Source organism: Plasmodium knowlesi, assembly GCF_000006355.2.
Source record: "Plasmodium knowlesi strain H genome assembly, chromosome: 12".
NCBI lineage: Eukaryota > Apicomplexa > Aconoidasida > Haemosporida > Plasmodiidae > Plasmodium > Plasmodium knowlesi.
In genome coordinates, this window is record NC_011913.2 from 593,514 (window position 1) to 608,991 (window position 15,478).

General features: G+C 39.2%; 5 protein-coding genes across 5 annotated transcripts; 2 read left to right on the forward strand and 3 right to left on the reverse strand.

Annotated features, from left to right (window-relative positions):
* Nucleotides 1–314: 314 nt before the first annotated feature.
* On the forward strand, nucleotides 315–4,497 carry PKNH_1213400 (KIR protein; the record flags this gene model as incomplete). Its single annotated transcript, XM_002260150.1, has 4 exons — nucleotides 315–341; nucleotides 434–1,186; nucleotides 2,972–3,883; nucleotides 4,180–4,497. 4 exons carry the CDS (start codon nucleotides 315–317, stop codon nucleotides 4,495–4,497), a joined length of 2,010 nt encoding a protein of 669 aa, XP_002260186.1.
* A 1,041-nt stretch (nucleotides 4,498–5,538) lies between these two features.
* Nucleotides 5,539–6,313, reverse strand: PKNH_1213500 (conserved Plasmodium protein, unknown function; the record flags this gene model as incomplete). The annotated part of the gene is made up of 3 exons (XM_002260151.1): nucleotides 5,539–5,680; nucleotides 5,834–5,961; nucleotides 6,305–6,313. 3 exons carry the CDS (start codon nucleotides 6,311–6,313, stop codon nucleotides 5,539–5,541), a joined length of 279 nt encoding a protein of 92 aa, XP_002260187.1.
* A 933-nt stretch (nucleotides 6,314–7,246) lies between these two features.
* On the reverse strand, nucleotides 7,247–7,945 carry PKNH_1213600 (conserved Plasmodium protein, unknown function; the record flags this gene model as incomplete). The annotated part of the gene is made up of 3 exons (XM_002260152.1): nucleotides 7,247–7,336; nucleotides 7,544–7,656; nucleotides 7,894–7,945. 3 exons carry the CDS (start codon nucleotides 7,943–7,945, stop codon nucleotides 7,247–7,249), a joined length of 255 nt encoding a protein of 84 aa, XP_002260188.1.
* A 1,696-nt stretch (nucleotides 7,946–9,641) lies between these two features.
* Nucleotides 9,642–12,684, forward strand: PKNH_1213700 (conserved Plasmodium protein, unknown function; the record flags this gene model as incomplete). The annotated part of the gene is made up of 2 exons (XM_002260153.1): nucleotides 9,642–10,983; nucleotides 11,201–12,684. The coding sequence occupies 2 exons, from the start codon at nucleotides 9,642–9,644 to the stop codon at nucleotides 12,682–12,684; spliced, it is 2,826 nt and encodes a 941-aa protein (XP_002260189.1).
* A 698-nt stretch (nucleotides 12,685–13,382) lies between these two features.
* On the reverse strand, nucleotides 13,383–14,985 carry PKNH_1213800 (uncharacterized protein; the record flags this gene model as incomplete). The annotated part of the gene is made up of 3 exons (XM_002260154.1): nucleotides 13,383–13,444; nucleotides 13,629–13,680; nucleotides 13,804–14,985. The coding sequence occupies 3 exons, from the start codon at nucleotides 14,983–14,985 to the stop codon at nucleotides 13,383–13,385; spliced, it is 1,296 nt and encodes a 431-aa protein (XP_002260190.1).
* Nucleotides 14,986–15,478: the final 493 nt, after the last annotated feature.

Consider the following 15,478-nt stretch of genomic DNA (forward strand, 5'->3'; position numbering starts at 1 on the left):
ATATATATATGGAATTTTTGGATTTCCCCCTTACATTCTAATTTTTTAATTCCTTGGAACATATTTATTCCTATTCTCCAATATATTACATACATGTGGTGACCTTCTGCATATATATGTATGTAGGAATTTTTTATTTTTACTAAGAAAGTGGGAGGAAGGAGTTCATTTCTTGGGAGAGTGTAAATTTTATATTCATATTCATAATCAAGCAAGAGAGAGAATACTCAAATATATGTTTTCTATGAATACCGGTGTGGGGGGTACAGAACTGTTGCATAATTTTATAGCACAAATAAGAATGAGAAGTAACAATGTCAGGAGGAGAGGGGAAACGCACGGTAAACCATCCCCAAACGCAGAACTTCTTCCACCTCCATAAGTGATAGGTGTACACCTATATATATGAATTTCTTGCTCATTACATTTGTAGGGGGAGCACTTGAATTATCTAACATCCCGGAGGGAGTATAAGAAGTTAGATGGGTGTATTAATTTCTGTAGTAATTCAAATACCGCCGACAGAGTGGAGAGCGAATTAAGAGGGAACTACAATGTTCAAGACAACGCGGAGAAGGTAGTGAGGGCCTGGTGCGATAATCGAACAATGGGGAGGGATACAACATGGAGCAGTCCAATTTGCTACTGGTTTTATTATTGGTTGGGGGATATGATATCGCGCAAGGTGGGGAGTGGTACTGCATTTTACAGTACTATGGCATGGATTTACTCAAAGTTAAAGGAAAATGGGGTTCCACATACTTGCGACATTCTGTACCACAGTGACCGCCCTGGCCAGGGACTCTTCAAACATAGGAAAGTAGTGTACGAATACTATGAGGATCATAATCTTATGGAGTTCCAGGCAAGAACTTATGGTCAATTATGTGACGCAGAATATAGGGAACATATGAGAGAAATTAAGGAAGCGTGCGAAACTGTGGCAGCGGATTGTGCGAATGGGCCCAATGCAAGTGGTTCATACTGCACTTGGTTTAAAGGGAAAGAGGGCGGGAATGAAGATTACTGTAATGAAGCAAAGAGATCACAACTGCAGTGTACCAACTCCGATGAATTGTCGAAGGAGCCTCTTGATTCTCACGGTCTGGCTCATGGCGCCATTGCAACTGTCACGGACAACCAGGAGCAAGTTGATCCTGAGTTCCTTGGAATTTCATCTGATGAGGTAAGTCTCTAAAAATTAAAAATGGAATATAGGAGGGAGGAGATAAATGTAGAAGAGTTCTGTCTGTAAAGGACGAATATGAAAGAATAATAAGAAGGGGGACCGTTCGTATATCGAGGGAATATATGGAAAATTGATGATAGGGTGTGAGTGTATAGTGAATCTCCTAGAGGAAGGAAAGGTGTCTCAGGATAGGGAAAAATGATCTAAGAAGCAAGGAAAGGGAGTAAGGTTCCATAGTATGGGAGGGAGGTTCCGGGGTTTAGGGTTTAGGGTTCATAGGGTTTAGGGTTCATAGGGTTTAGGGTTCATAGGGTTTAGGGTTCACGGTTTAGGATCCATGGTTTTAGGATTTAGGGTTTAGGGTTAAAGGATTTAAGTTTTAAGGTTTAGGATTCAGGGTTTAGGGTTCAGGGTTTAGGGTTCATGGGTTTAGGGTTTCAGGGTTCAGGGTTTAGGGTTTAGGGTTTAGGGTTCAGGGTTCAGGGTTCAGGGTTTAGGGTTTAGGGTTCAGGGTTTCAGGGTTTAGGGTTTAGGGTTCAGGGTTTAGGGTTCAGGGTTTAGGGTTCATGGTTTTAGGGTTTATGTTTAGGGTTCTGGGTTTAGGGTTTAGGTTTTAGGGTTCAGTGTTTAAGGGTGTCGGAGTAAGGTTTTAAGGGTGTTAGAATAACGTTGTAGGGGTGTTAGAATAAGGTTATAGGGGTGTTGGAATAAGGCTGTAGGGGTGTTCGAATAAGTTTTGAGGGTTGTTAGTATAAGGTTATAAGGGTGTTAGAATAGGGTTGTAGGAATATAAGAAGAAGGTTCTAGGGGTGCTAGAATAAAGTTGTAGGGTATATATAGAATTACGTTGTAGGGCTGTAGGAGTATGGTTGTAGGGGTGTTAGATGTCAGATTCCAGGTTTAGGAGTAAGGTCTTAGGGGTGTTAGAATAAGGTTGTAGGGGTGTTATATGTCAGAATTCGGGTTTAGGAGTAAGGTCTTAGGGGTGTCAGAATAATGTTGTTGGGGTGTTAGAATAAGGTTTTAGGGGTATTAGAATAAAGTTTAAGGGTGTTAGAATAAGGTTTTAGGGGTATTAGAATAAGGTTTCGGGGTTAGCTTTGGTTGACTACGGGGGAAAGGTAAAACTTCTCGCAGACGAACCAAACCGGATACTACACAGAACACTGGATGAATGCCGCAGGCATACTCCCTGAAGGAAAAAAACTCCCCGCAGAGAGGAAGGCAAAATCGGAGGGCACGGAAAGCGGATACTGGGAAACGGAAACTACACAGTAACCTGATATTACAGACCACAACCCGATAACCAAAAAAAAAAAAAAAAGAAATGAGAAAAAAAAATGAGAAAATAAGGTGGGGGAGGGCCGATGAAGATGATGAGGAGGTTTCAGGGTTGTTAGAAGTCAGATTTCGGTTTTAAAAGTAAGGTTGTAGTGGTGTTGTAGTAGTGTTTTAGGGGTTTAGATGTCACATTCCGCGTTTAGGAATAAGGTTTCAGGGGTTAGCTTTAGTTGCTTTAGGGAGGGTGAAAGGAAGAATACTTGGTGTAGGGAGGGAAGGGGCCTAAGAAGGAAGATATTTAATACGTAATTAATTTTTTTCATTTTTTTCTTTTTTGTCATGGAGTGGAATGGGGGTTGTTCGAAGGAAGGTTTGATGTGGGAATGATGTCGTAGGAGACGGGGGGGTGCGCGAAATTCATTTAGGAACTTTGTACTGAACGTATTGCATGTGGAAGATATGAGAACACATTTATTTTTATAATTGTACCACATTCTGTAGGAAGAGGAATTGAGGAATTTAGGTTTAGGGAGGAAGTATGTATATTTAGATGGTAGTTTAGGGACCGACTGTGTCTCCTATGGGAACTACGACGAGAGCGATAGTATGAAGAACAAGTTAAGTACGGATGTATTAAAGAATCACTCCTGGGATGACGAACTCGCGGAGAAGGTTGTACATACCTGGTGCTATGTGATGAATAAAGTAGGGAGGAATGGGGATACTGATGGGTGGTGTGATTATTTCTACTTCTGGTTGGGGGATAAATTATACAATGGGGCGGAGGGCCATAGTACACTTTATTCGGTTATGAATCGAGTATACTTGGAGCTGCGGGGTTCGGATGTAGGTAACGAGTGTAATATGAAGTATGCAGGAATGAAGAAATTGGATTTTATAAAAATGAAAAAATTACACGATTACGCCGGGGACCGGAGTTTTATACAGCTGGGAATGAATAAAATAAATAGGGATGAAAGTGCGGAAAAATCATGCACCCCAGCACTCCACAAATACCTACAAAACGCTAAAAGAGCTTATGAGTACATACGAGCACGGTGCCAGGGGAGGACTCGGGAACCTGACTACTGCAGGGATTTCGACGACAAATATAAGTCACTTATAGGTGACCTAACCCAACAATCCAACTGCACCGTTGCAGTTAAACCTGCCACCGCAGCAAAACCGGTTGCTGCCAAACCGGTAGCCGCTAAAACGTGTACTCCAGATTCTTCCGGTTCTGGTGAACCTTGCACTCCCGATTTACATCATAATGGTGTCCCTGTTGAGGAAGGAAAAGGTGGTTCCGATAGTGGTGGCAACAACACTGGAAGTGTCGTCACACCTTCTACTGTAGCTGGTGGTACCATTGCCACCATAGGAATACCAACCATTAGTTTCTTTTTATATAAAGTAAGTACATTATAATATATACATATACATACATATATATATATATACCTATATATATATATATATATACATATATATACATATACATATATATATACAGTTATACATATATACATATAAGTACATATATACATATATATATACATATATACATATACATATATACATATACATATATACATATACATATATACATATACATATATATATACAGTTATACATATATACATATATACATATGTATATATGTGTATGTATATGTCCTTCCCTTTTTTTTTTTTTTTTTTTTTTTTCAGTATACTGATATATTTGATGGAATAAAAAAATCCATTTTTGGTGGCAGCAATAATAGAAATAGGGGAAGAAGATCTACCATTGGACGTCAACACTTTGACGACATACTCACAGAGAATGATTTTTCCACACTAGGAGATGACGGTTCCACCACCCTCGGTGGTGGTGGGGGTGGATCGTCCACCTTAGGTGGTAGCTCCACTGATATTTCTACCATATATGATGATGGAGTACGACGACGTCAACCAACCGGAAGAGGAAGAACACGGACAGGAATAAATAATGGAAGACCAGGAAATATACGTTATTATGCCACATAATGTTCCTTTTCCTTTTTTTTCCTTTTCTTCCCTTTCATTCCCTTTCTTTCCTTTTCTTTCCTTTCCTTTTCCTTCGTTCCTCTACTTTTCTTCTTCTTTTTTTTTTTGGTGAAAAGACACCCCTTTTGTTTATAGAAAAAAAAAAAAAAAAAACATTCTTCTTTTTTTTTTTAAGAACGCACATTTTTTTTTTTTTTTTTTCCTTCTCTTTTTTTTTTTTTTTTTTTTTTTTTTTTTTTTGTCACCAAAATTTTCCACACATTTCGCCAAGTCTCTTCCATACGTTCTGCCGACAGAACTAGTGAACCACAATGGGTGTAAATTCAAAAAATTCCTTTTTTAGAGGAAAACTGTAGAGAGGCCTCTTCCCAAGAGGATATTCATTGGCACATAATCATTTAAAATGTTTTACAAACGAATCACGCTACAAATTGCGGCAAAAAAAGAGAAGTGCACCATTTAAGGTATGTGTGATGCACCCCTTCTAGGAGGCCGCTCACCTTAACACATTTGCGACATTATTATCACGACAATTTCGAAAGGGGATCGAATATACAGACATCAGCACTTCCTTATGTGCATACCTATTGACCCACTCAAATTCATATAAATTTTTTCAAAAGCCAGGTCGAACGCTCTGCAGCTGAGATAGGGCTTCTGTCAAATTTTCCTTTTCCCTCCCTTCGCATATGTAGTCGTCCTGTACATATGTCAACAATGCAGTGTATGGAAAAAAAAAGGGCAAAGAAGTTTACTTCCATGTTAGGAGTTCAATGTTCCCCCTTTTTCAGTATGAAGGTGTTTGACTGTGCGCCCTGCGCATCTCTCCCCATGGTAGTGGGTGAAATATAAAAGTGGCTTCTTCCCTTTTTTTTCATGAAACCAAGAAAAAAAAAAAAAAAATAATAATAATAAATAAAATAAAATAAAACAACGTTATAACATGGTAGAGGGAAGTGGGAAAAAATCGACCTATGATTTGCGTTGCTCAAAATGGGGACGCTCCCACAGGCGTGTGTGTGTATAACGGGGTTCTCCTTTTCACGAAGTTATGATCTTGTAAACATCTGATTGGCAATTTTTTAACCTTTCAATAACGCCATTATCGCAGAAGCTCAGACGAAATGAATGCTTAAAGCATTTGTACAACTCTTCTGTGTGAGGTAAACATTCCCGAGAGATCCTGTGAAGAAAGGGGGGACAAGGAAAGTTTTTTTTTTTTTTTTTTTTTCCATGTTTTGGTGGGAGGAGGTATGCGAAGGTGGCGTAGAACGTGTTGCTATCCTCCCGTTGGTTTGGTTTGTTCTTTGCTCGTTTATTTCTTTCCGTTGCTCACATTTGCGTTGTCGTGTTTATCGCCCTGTCCAGGTCGCTGGCGCACATTTCTTGCGCGTTGTTGCTGCGCCAGTTGGCCTTCATGCACATTTTGTAATCGTTGTAATCTTTCCGAGCTGTTAACGTGTTCTGCAGATAGCAAAAGAAAAAAAAAACGAAAAAGAAAGAAAAAAGAAAGGAAAATAAGAAAAAATGTGAGCATACGTATTATAGCATGCGGGACGATGTCGCCGACTTTAAGATGGACGTATACACAGAGTGGCCCCAAATCGAACGTATGCCATTCGCTTTCTGTAGCGAGTCGATGCAGGGGTACACTGCCCCTTCTTGAGAAGCTAACAACAAATGTCCATAAGCCTTGAAAAGGGGAACAAACATGTGCGTCCCTTACGTCCATATTCAGGAATTCAATTTTTTACGCATCCCTTTATTTGGCAATTTTCAAATTTGTTCCAATACGATGCGCACTTACCACACTCATCTTTCCTCTGCTCCTTGGTACAAACACACGCACAGGATAAAAATGGAAAAATGGATGCTCGTCAGTATGTGCACTGGTTAGGCTATTCGCCCAAACGCTAACTGCTGGACGTTTAAGAGAGCACAAGCCCCACAAATATAAAGATCAAAGGTTTGTATTCCTTCTGTAAAAATGTTAAATGTACAGAAAAAAGGAAAAAATCGAAAAAAAAACGTTCGCATGTTACGTAAAAAAAAAGGGGGGAAACGAAAAAGAAAAAAAAAAAAAAAGTTACATTAGCTAGTTGAGAAAAAAAAAAAAAAAAAAAAAAAAAACACCTGATCCGTTGAGGCAAAATTTGCTTTTAATTTATCAACTAATTTTTCACCCATTTGTTCACGTATATTTGCTTCCTCCTAATGAAAGAAAAACCGTTGTGTAGGATAAAACAAAAAAAAAAAAAAAAATACATAAAATAAAAAATCGAGCTATTCGCAAAATTGTAATTTTTCTATTGACGTGAAAGGAAGTGTATGGGTATGATCTTCCATTTTCGAAAACGCGAATTCGTTCGTTCGCACGCATAGGAAGAAACTAATTCCCCCGACAATAGAAAGCTGCGTGCTCACTCAGGAACTGTACACCGCTCCGTACACATGCATATCTACAGGCATGTGTAGCCAACTCGCAGCATACTCGATATAGTATTTCGTTGTGAACGCTTCAGGTTAGCGCGGCTAGTTACATCCCCGTTGTATACACATTCTTATAACTTTCCAAAATAGGTGCACACATTGGATGAGGCAGATATACAAATGAGCCTGTACGAGCGATACTGACCTGAACCAATCAGGAATTATCATTCCGTGATCAACGGGTGGATATAAAGCAAAACAGAAAAAATGTTAAAACCCGATTTACTTCCGCCCATGCACTGCGGCTTTCACCCTACCCCTATTCATTACTCCCCTTGTAGGATGTCAAAAATGTAAGAGAGTTTTTATTCACCTTCTCCAGCTTCTCCTCCATGCACTTCTCATAATTCTGCAAAGTAGTGAGAAAAGACGAAAAAATAAATTTCACCTTTTCTTTTATCTTTTTTTTTTTCTGCTACCAAATTGTAGAAAGGGTAGTTAAGATAAAAATTGGCTTCCATGTTTTAGGGATCATTCCAGTCTGTACATCAAACTGGACCCCATATCTTCAGGCCACGTTTTTAAAAAAAAAAAAAAAAAAAAAAAAATGCCTTACTACTTTTAACGGGTGGCACTGACTTATACCGCCGCTGGTGACCTTCTCATTTCCTTGGGGTTGCAAATTTTCGTTCAGACACTTGAAAAATTTATCTGAGGCTGATTCACACCCTGCTCGCGCAACGTGGGTAGTAAAAAATGAGGTAAGTATATGTAGAGGCATACGTACATAAGGGTTCAACCATTTTAACGGTGTGTGCGAGCATGTGCTCCGATTTTTTAAAGATACATTCGGATGAAAAGAAAGGAGGAAAAAGGAAAAAGACAAAGAAGGGGTCTTCCACTAATACAATGTAGCACAACCACTGCAAACGTTTCTCACTTTTAGGAAGAACAACAAATATTTACCTTTTATCACCGCAGGGAAGTACGGTTTCATCGAATCGATCTCCTTACTCATTTTTTCGATTAAAAAAGTGGAACAAAATGGGAGGAAAAAAAAAAAAAAAAAACTTCGTTAGTCGAAATACGTATTTTACTTTTTCACCCTCGTACCAGTATTCTTTCTTCTTTGTGTAGGGAAAGGAAATGTATTTTGACTGCCTTCAAAAATTACGCTACTTCAAGTGCCTTCCTTAGCGCATTCTTTTTTCATTCGATTTGCTTGAAACGTGGTGTGTTCCGTTTATAGTTTTTATTTTTCGAAATTTTGCCCTTTTGTTCTCCGTTTCGGGGAGGGGGAAATTCTAAAGCAACTTAACATGGGTTAAGGAATCTACATAAGTCTGGTGTTCTCCTCAAGTGAGTTAACCAACATTGGAACGTGAAAGGCGGAACACAAGAGAATTCAGTTTTTATTCATTACCCATATTTAAATAATGACAATGCACATAAATTCATGGAGATGGATTAATCCACTAACCAGCTAGTGGCATTATAATTGGGGCATTTTTAGGGCAAGTTTACATGTGGTACGAGAAAAAAAAAAAAAAAAAAAAAAAAAGGCAAGAAATAATTCGATACGAAATGGATGCGGACGAATAAGAACGAATCGGAAAAGAATTTATTTATCATCCTCTTCCCATCCGGAGCAAAGAATCATTTTCTTCCGATTTGTATATTTGCATATTGGCACGTGCGCGAGCAGAGTGACACATTCTTTTTCAATTGGATTTATTTAAATCTGCGCTTCGTCTGATGGAAAAAAATTATTCACATGTCAACCGGAAATTCTCTCACTCGTCGGTAATGGTAAAAGAAGAAAAAAAAAATATACATAAATATATATATATGCCCTAAGCGAACTGTTAAGGGAAAGTGCCCACTGCAGCTCCAGAGATGTGTAAAAAAAGTCCGTCTCTTCCATTTCTACATGGATGTATGTTCTTAAATATATGTAGAGTTTCGCCTTCCCGGTGTTTTACTTTTTTTTTTTTTTTTTTTTTTTTAAATTGGACAAAGCCATGTGTTTAGAAAAATTGCACAAACATATGGATGTTCATCACAGAGGTTTAAAAGTAGCCGCAAAATTCCGCAAAAGTTGCGCATAATTACTCAATAAAAAATAAATTAATTTGTGACGAAATTGAGAAAAATGGAACGAGTCACGGATTTCTTATAATCTCCCCGCTGTCTGCTGTGCTGGGAGGAATTAATTTCATGCCTTATATTCTCATGGGTGTGAAATCGTTGGATGGACTGTTCACATTAGTACGCATTATATTAACAAGCTTTCATGTAGAAAGGGCACATTGGAAGTAGTGGTATGGAAGTCAGTACATGTACAAATTGGCCAATGTACAAATGTGTAAGTACGAGCACTAACATGCCTTTCCCCTATTGTGGACAATAAAAATTTGATATCCTACACCGATGATGATTTCTCACCCTCTCTTATATGAAACACAAAACGTTTCCTTTTCTCGGCACATTTTTCTCATTCTGGGAAAAAGACGACGCCACATCGTGTATCAGTTAAGTTTATGTGATTTTCTTTATGTACGAAAAGTATATACGCGCCCCTTTGCAAAAAGAATTACAAACATTGTAGGAAAGACAAACAGTATTTCTTCTCCTCCATGGTAATGCTCACCATTTATGAAATAATTAAAAAAAAAAAAAAAAATCCATATTTTTGCCTGACCGGTTAAGGTAGAATGAGCATTTCCATGCCTGATAATTCAGGGGAACATTTGGCTAGCTCGGATGGGAAAAAAAAAAAAAAAAAAAAAACACGCAATGTAAAGGATGATGGGGGTGTAAAGCAGTGCCCCCCAGGTGGATCCCCTGTGGAAGAGGCAACAAAAAAGAGGGAAAGAAAAAGGAAAAAAAAAGAAAAATTTCAAATTACCCCAAATAGCCAAAATATCGAAAACAGTGAAAGTAGCCCCAATGATCTAAACAACATTCGAGCCAATGAAGGTGAGGAGGTAAATGACCTAACGACACGAACGGAGGTCCCCAGTGAGGATCCCCACACAAATAAAAGTTTTGAAAAAAAAAAGAAGAAAAAGAAAAATAGAAAAAAGAAAGGGGAAGGTGACGAGGAAGAAGCTGATGGCGAAGGTAAAGCAGAAAGACAAATGCCAAAGGCGCAGGAGGTAGCAGAAAAAAAAATGGACCGACAACAACAAGTAGACATAAATAAAGTGAACAGAGAAAAAGAAGATGAAAAAGATGCCCAAGCACATGGGGAGGATAGTGTTGAAGATGAAGCTCCAGGGACAGGAGGCTACATTGTACATGAGAGAGACCTTGGAGAGGATACCACAGATGCAACCCACAAAGGAAATACAGAGAGTGCGGAAATCAAATCCAGCGTGAAGGAAACCAAAGAGGGAAGAGAAAACTGTAGACTCCATAATAGCAGTGCCAGTTGTAGCAGTGATGCACATGAAGAGACGCAGGTAAAACGCAACGAAGAGTATATACAACTGGACGAAGCAGATAATCAGGTTCATCAAAAAAAAGAGAACGAATTACAAAGTGGAGGAGAAGAATATCACAAGGATGAAAAAGAGAATAGGAACATTTCGCAAGACGAGATCAATGGCGTGGGACAATGTACAGAAGACACATTCCTCGGAATGGAGACCAAGCATAGCTTAAGGGATAATAGCGACAAAAAAGGGGAAGAGCGGAAAAAGAAAAATAAGAAAAACAAAGACGGTCATAAGAAGAGGGAGTCCAAAAGGAACAAAGGGGGGAAAGCTAAAGAGAAAGGGAAAGAGGACTGGGCGGAGTGTAAAACGATCGAGGTGGAGAAAGACAAAACAACCGAGGCGAATAACGAATCTGGACATGCCAAAGGAGAATCCACTGGAAAAAACGAAGAACTGCTTGTCGCACCAACGGGTGAAGTTCAAGAAAGCGTGGAACATGCAAATGACTCAATCGCAAGGATTAATAGCAAGAAGGAGAACGAATCGAACGGGGGAACAACGCCGAGAGGAGGCTCCTTACACAAAATGTGCCTTTCGAACTGTGTGAAGCATCTAGGTATAAGAGGAACTCCACTGTGTGTTAAATGCTGAGCAGTGAATGAAAATGTGCACATAGCTGACTAGAAATTTCATCCGTTAAGCAGTGCCAACATGGGAAGAACCCACACCAAGGGGAACTTCCCCTCGTGTAGAAAAAAAAAAAAAAAATACACCGCCCCTTTTTTTTCCTCCCCCCCTCCGCGCCCTCCTCATCTACTTCCTTGCAATGTTAGAAACCTACGAAAGCAAAGTATGTGTAGCGAACTCCTTTCACGACATATCGAGCCCCGCATCTGAGAACGAAGAGACCCAAGAGAGAAGCTACACGGGAGAAACCGCCAGCTACGGGGAAAATAGGAAAAGCTTTGACCTACTGTCCTACATCAAAAATGGAATAAAAAATTATGTAAATATGCTAAAGGAAGAAAACGTTGAGATATACGAAAGGAAATGTGTTAAGGAGATAATAGCATTTCACAAATTAAAATTAAAATATTTAAAAAAAAAAAATAATAAAAATAAGCACAATGTACATGTGGAAAATTTTACATCGGATTGTAGATCGAACATATCGAGCAGCACTTCCGAAGAAGACAAGGAAGAAATAATTAGAAATTTTGGGCGCTTCGATTCTTTCACTTTGGGTCAGGCAGAAGAAGTTAGTAGCAGTAGCCCTACTACACATATCAAAAGCACGAATAAGAAAAGCCCAAATGAAAATGCCCATTTGCGGAAGAAATCAAATAAAAGTAAGAACCTCTCTTCTAAGCAGATAGGTGGGGGTAGTGAAAATAACCTACTTGGTAGCATCACAGCGATGGACCTGAAGAAGACCAAGACGCGAAGTGCAAATAAAAGTTCCGACGAATCGAGCCACGGAAAAATGGACACGAATTTTATGATGGATATGGAGGTGCAAAGTCAAATGGAAGAATTGGGTTGCGCAGAAAGTGCAAGGCAAGGTTTGGTACCCCCAAGCAATGGGGCAAAGATGAAAAAAGAGTGCCACCCCGCCACGACGAAAATTAAAAACCTAGCCACCCAGAGTGAAGACCTTGAAGGAGGAGAGAGCCCCAATAGAAAAAACGTGTTCGAAGCTCTGTTCCACTTTTACGCAAAAGATAAAGGAAACGGTAAAGGAAAAATAGAACCGGGAGGTAAAACGGACGAGGCGATTTCTTACGCTAAAGGTATGCACCTTGAGGCGTTTCTAAATTTCTCGAAACATTATAAAATTATAAAAAGTTTATTAACAAAGAGTGAGTTGGAGAAAATTTTTTTAAATGAAAGCAAAGGAAATACATATATCCAAGGAAGACAGTTTCAGAAGGTGCTAATGTTATGTGCACAAATAGCATTTACAAAACCACCACATAGAGTCAATTTCACAGACACGAAAAAAATATTCCAGTGTTTGATCACATGGCTTTGTAACAACGCACCTGAGCAACAGAAAAAAATTATTTTAAAAAGTTGCCAGCTACCCGACGCATCCATGATAACGGAAAATGGAAAAGCAACCGAACCGCAGAAGGCTGAATTGAAAAGCTCAACGTTCCGAAATAAACAATATTCCATTTCTCTGAAAGATAAAGGTAGGAAACCACCAATAAATAACATTGTACTAACCAGTTCGCAAAATTTTGAAACGCCATCGAAGAAGTTGGAGAAGGCGAAAATTTTCCGCTACAACACCAGTACCAATTTACGCAAGTAATGCTGCGGACTAGGGATTGATCATCATCACGATTAATGAATTTCACCATATTTTACACCTCAACAAAGTTCTACTTTTTACCTGTTTGAACTTGTTAAAAATTTTTAACCTTCACATGTCCTGTGTCTGATGAATGGTAGCTTTCATTTTGAACAACTGCTGATTTTTTTTGTATTTTGAAAATTTTTTTTTTTAAGATTTTAATTTCTTTTTCCACAAAAAGTCAAATTGAACAATCTGCCTGCTTGGACATATCATAGCGGGCGAAGTCTATCATTTCTTCCTAACATAGCATCCCACTTTCACACAATCCCAACGACTGCTTCTTAATTTTAGCCGTTGTTCACATATGAGTACTTCCCACTTGTGTGTGAACGATTGAGAAGGAAACGAATTGGTCAAAAAGGAAGGCATGAATTACAAAAAAAAAAAGTACATCCGATAGGCAAAAAAAAAAAAAAAAAAAAAAAAAATGTAATTGTTTGCCCAGTTCGAATAATGTTTTATAATCAAATGGATGTGTAGAGTAAAAAAATACATTCGGGGTGGGAAGCAGAACTTCCACGTTAGGAGGAGTTAAAAATTGGTACACAAAAAAGTACTACAGACACGATTTGCCACACGCGCATGTATCACATCAATGTGGTTTCTATAAATTCCAAAAACGGGCTTAACGCTCTCATACAAAAAAAAAAAAATTACCTTTCGTATAATTTACTTATGTCATCGAATAGCAAGCGCTCTTCTGTGATGACCTTGTCTGCAGGTATGATGAAGGGGAAAGGAGAGAAAAAAAATGAACTCATGTCTATTTTTTTTTTTTTTTTTTTTTTTTTTTTTTTTCACATGAACGGTTCAGGTGAAAATGGAAGCACGTGGAGGAATAAAATTTTATTTTTATTTGTTCTCCTTTGTGTGCCACATTGCCATTCGGCTCTACATACCTGAATGTTTATTAAAAATTGCAATCAGGGCGGATTCCTCATCGGGTAAAATCTGCGAAGGGGGACCAAACACACAGACGCGTTGAGTAAATGGTCGATTAACAGATCGAAATGGTGGCTGAACATGCAAAACACAAGTTTATATTATGCATGTGTGCGTGTGTATGCAAAGTACCTGCTTGACCTCCCCGCGAAGACCCCTGTACTGGCCCCTCAGGATAAGAACATCCCGCCCGATTTTTGGTATAACCGTTTGGAGCTGCTTTTGATGAGCAGAAGTTTTTTTTTTTTCGCTGTTGTTCAGTTGTATTTCACATTTATCCCTTTCGTCAGACGAGACTGAAATAATAACACCCTTGTTGTTACAATGTTTGTGTTTTCTGTCGATTATTTTAACTACAATATTTTTGCATAACCAGGAGTACTTACTACTGGGGGGATTCTTTTTTTCGTCTTTTTCATGTTGCTTCGCTTCGATCTCGTTTGGAATATTTTGCCGACTTGCTAAATTATCAGCTGTGTTCGTTAACCTTTTCTTTGCTTCGTTTTCCAGAAGGAGAAGTTCGATGGATGACAGGGGTCTTTTCTTTGACGCGACATTAGATGCATTTTCTACTGCGCTTCGCTTATCTGGCGAAGCTTCTGCTACCTTCCCCTTTCCTTCTTCCCCTTTGTTCAGTGCCTTCGCCAAGAGCACATTAACACCTGATTTTGAAGCACTAGGCTCCTTTCGTGTAGCTTTAATAGAAGATATGACAATTTTTTCATCAGTTTTTTTGTTCAACCCTGTATATTCCGATTGGATAAATTTCCCCTTTTTTTTCGCCTCTTCAATAGCTTCATTAATTTTTTTTTCTTTCAATTCTTCATAGGAGTATTCAATTTTTTTCCTTTCTTCAAAAGCTTTTTCTCTTTCGATTTTTTCTCTATCGATATATTCTATATACCACCCCCTTTCTGTTTCTTCAATTTTACATTTCCCTGTTTTCCCAAGATAGAGTACAAAGTCGGTCAGAGTCACCCACACGGTGGCATTCATATGTATGTGTGTTTTATCACTAATCATGTTTGTGTAGACAGTGTTCGCTAGAATACGTGTTCGACAATACTTGGTTTTCATTAATCGCATAAATTCCTTCTCGAACATGGAGGAGTATTCGTCCATGAATTTATTTGCGTCTTGGCAAAAAATCTGCATTTGTCTTTGGTGCGTTTCCGACAATCTGTGACACTTGAATCCGTTCTCATCTCTGCATTGTTTTTCGCACATTTGGCAGTACCACTTTAACTTCTGCAGGCCTTTGGCCTTCATCTTGTTCGCCAACCATTTTGGCGTCCCCGGCTCGGCGCGCGGCATGGTGCCCGGATATCCCGTTGGCAAGTTGGGCGATTAAATTGTTGCGTCGTTTCTGCGCAGTTTCTCGGCGCTGCTACTTCGTTATGCCAAACGGGGGGGGGGGAAGCTCCAGTACGCAGGGGGGCTCCACTCACGTGTATATGCAGACACAGCCGGTACATAGCACGTTTATGTGATTTTCAGTTGGGCCCCTTTGGCATTTCTCACCCCCGGTTATTCAACTATGGTTCTTTTCTCTCTCCTCCTGGAATCCCAGTTGGGCAGCTCATTCGTCCTTCTTAACTCCTGCTTCTGCGGTTTTTCTTTGCTACGTTAAGTCGGATCGGCGACACGACATCTCCATATATCCCTCTGGTTTGCTCATCGTTCGTAAGGCAGTGTTGATAACGCATAGTTCGTCAATCCTGTTTTTTGCGTTATCCTCTTTTTTGCCCCCTCCAAATGGCGCTACAAATCGTGCGACGTCCCCTTTGGGCGTAAAAAGGCAGTTTTG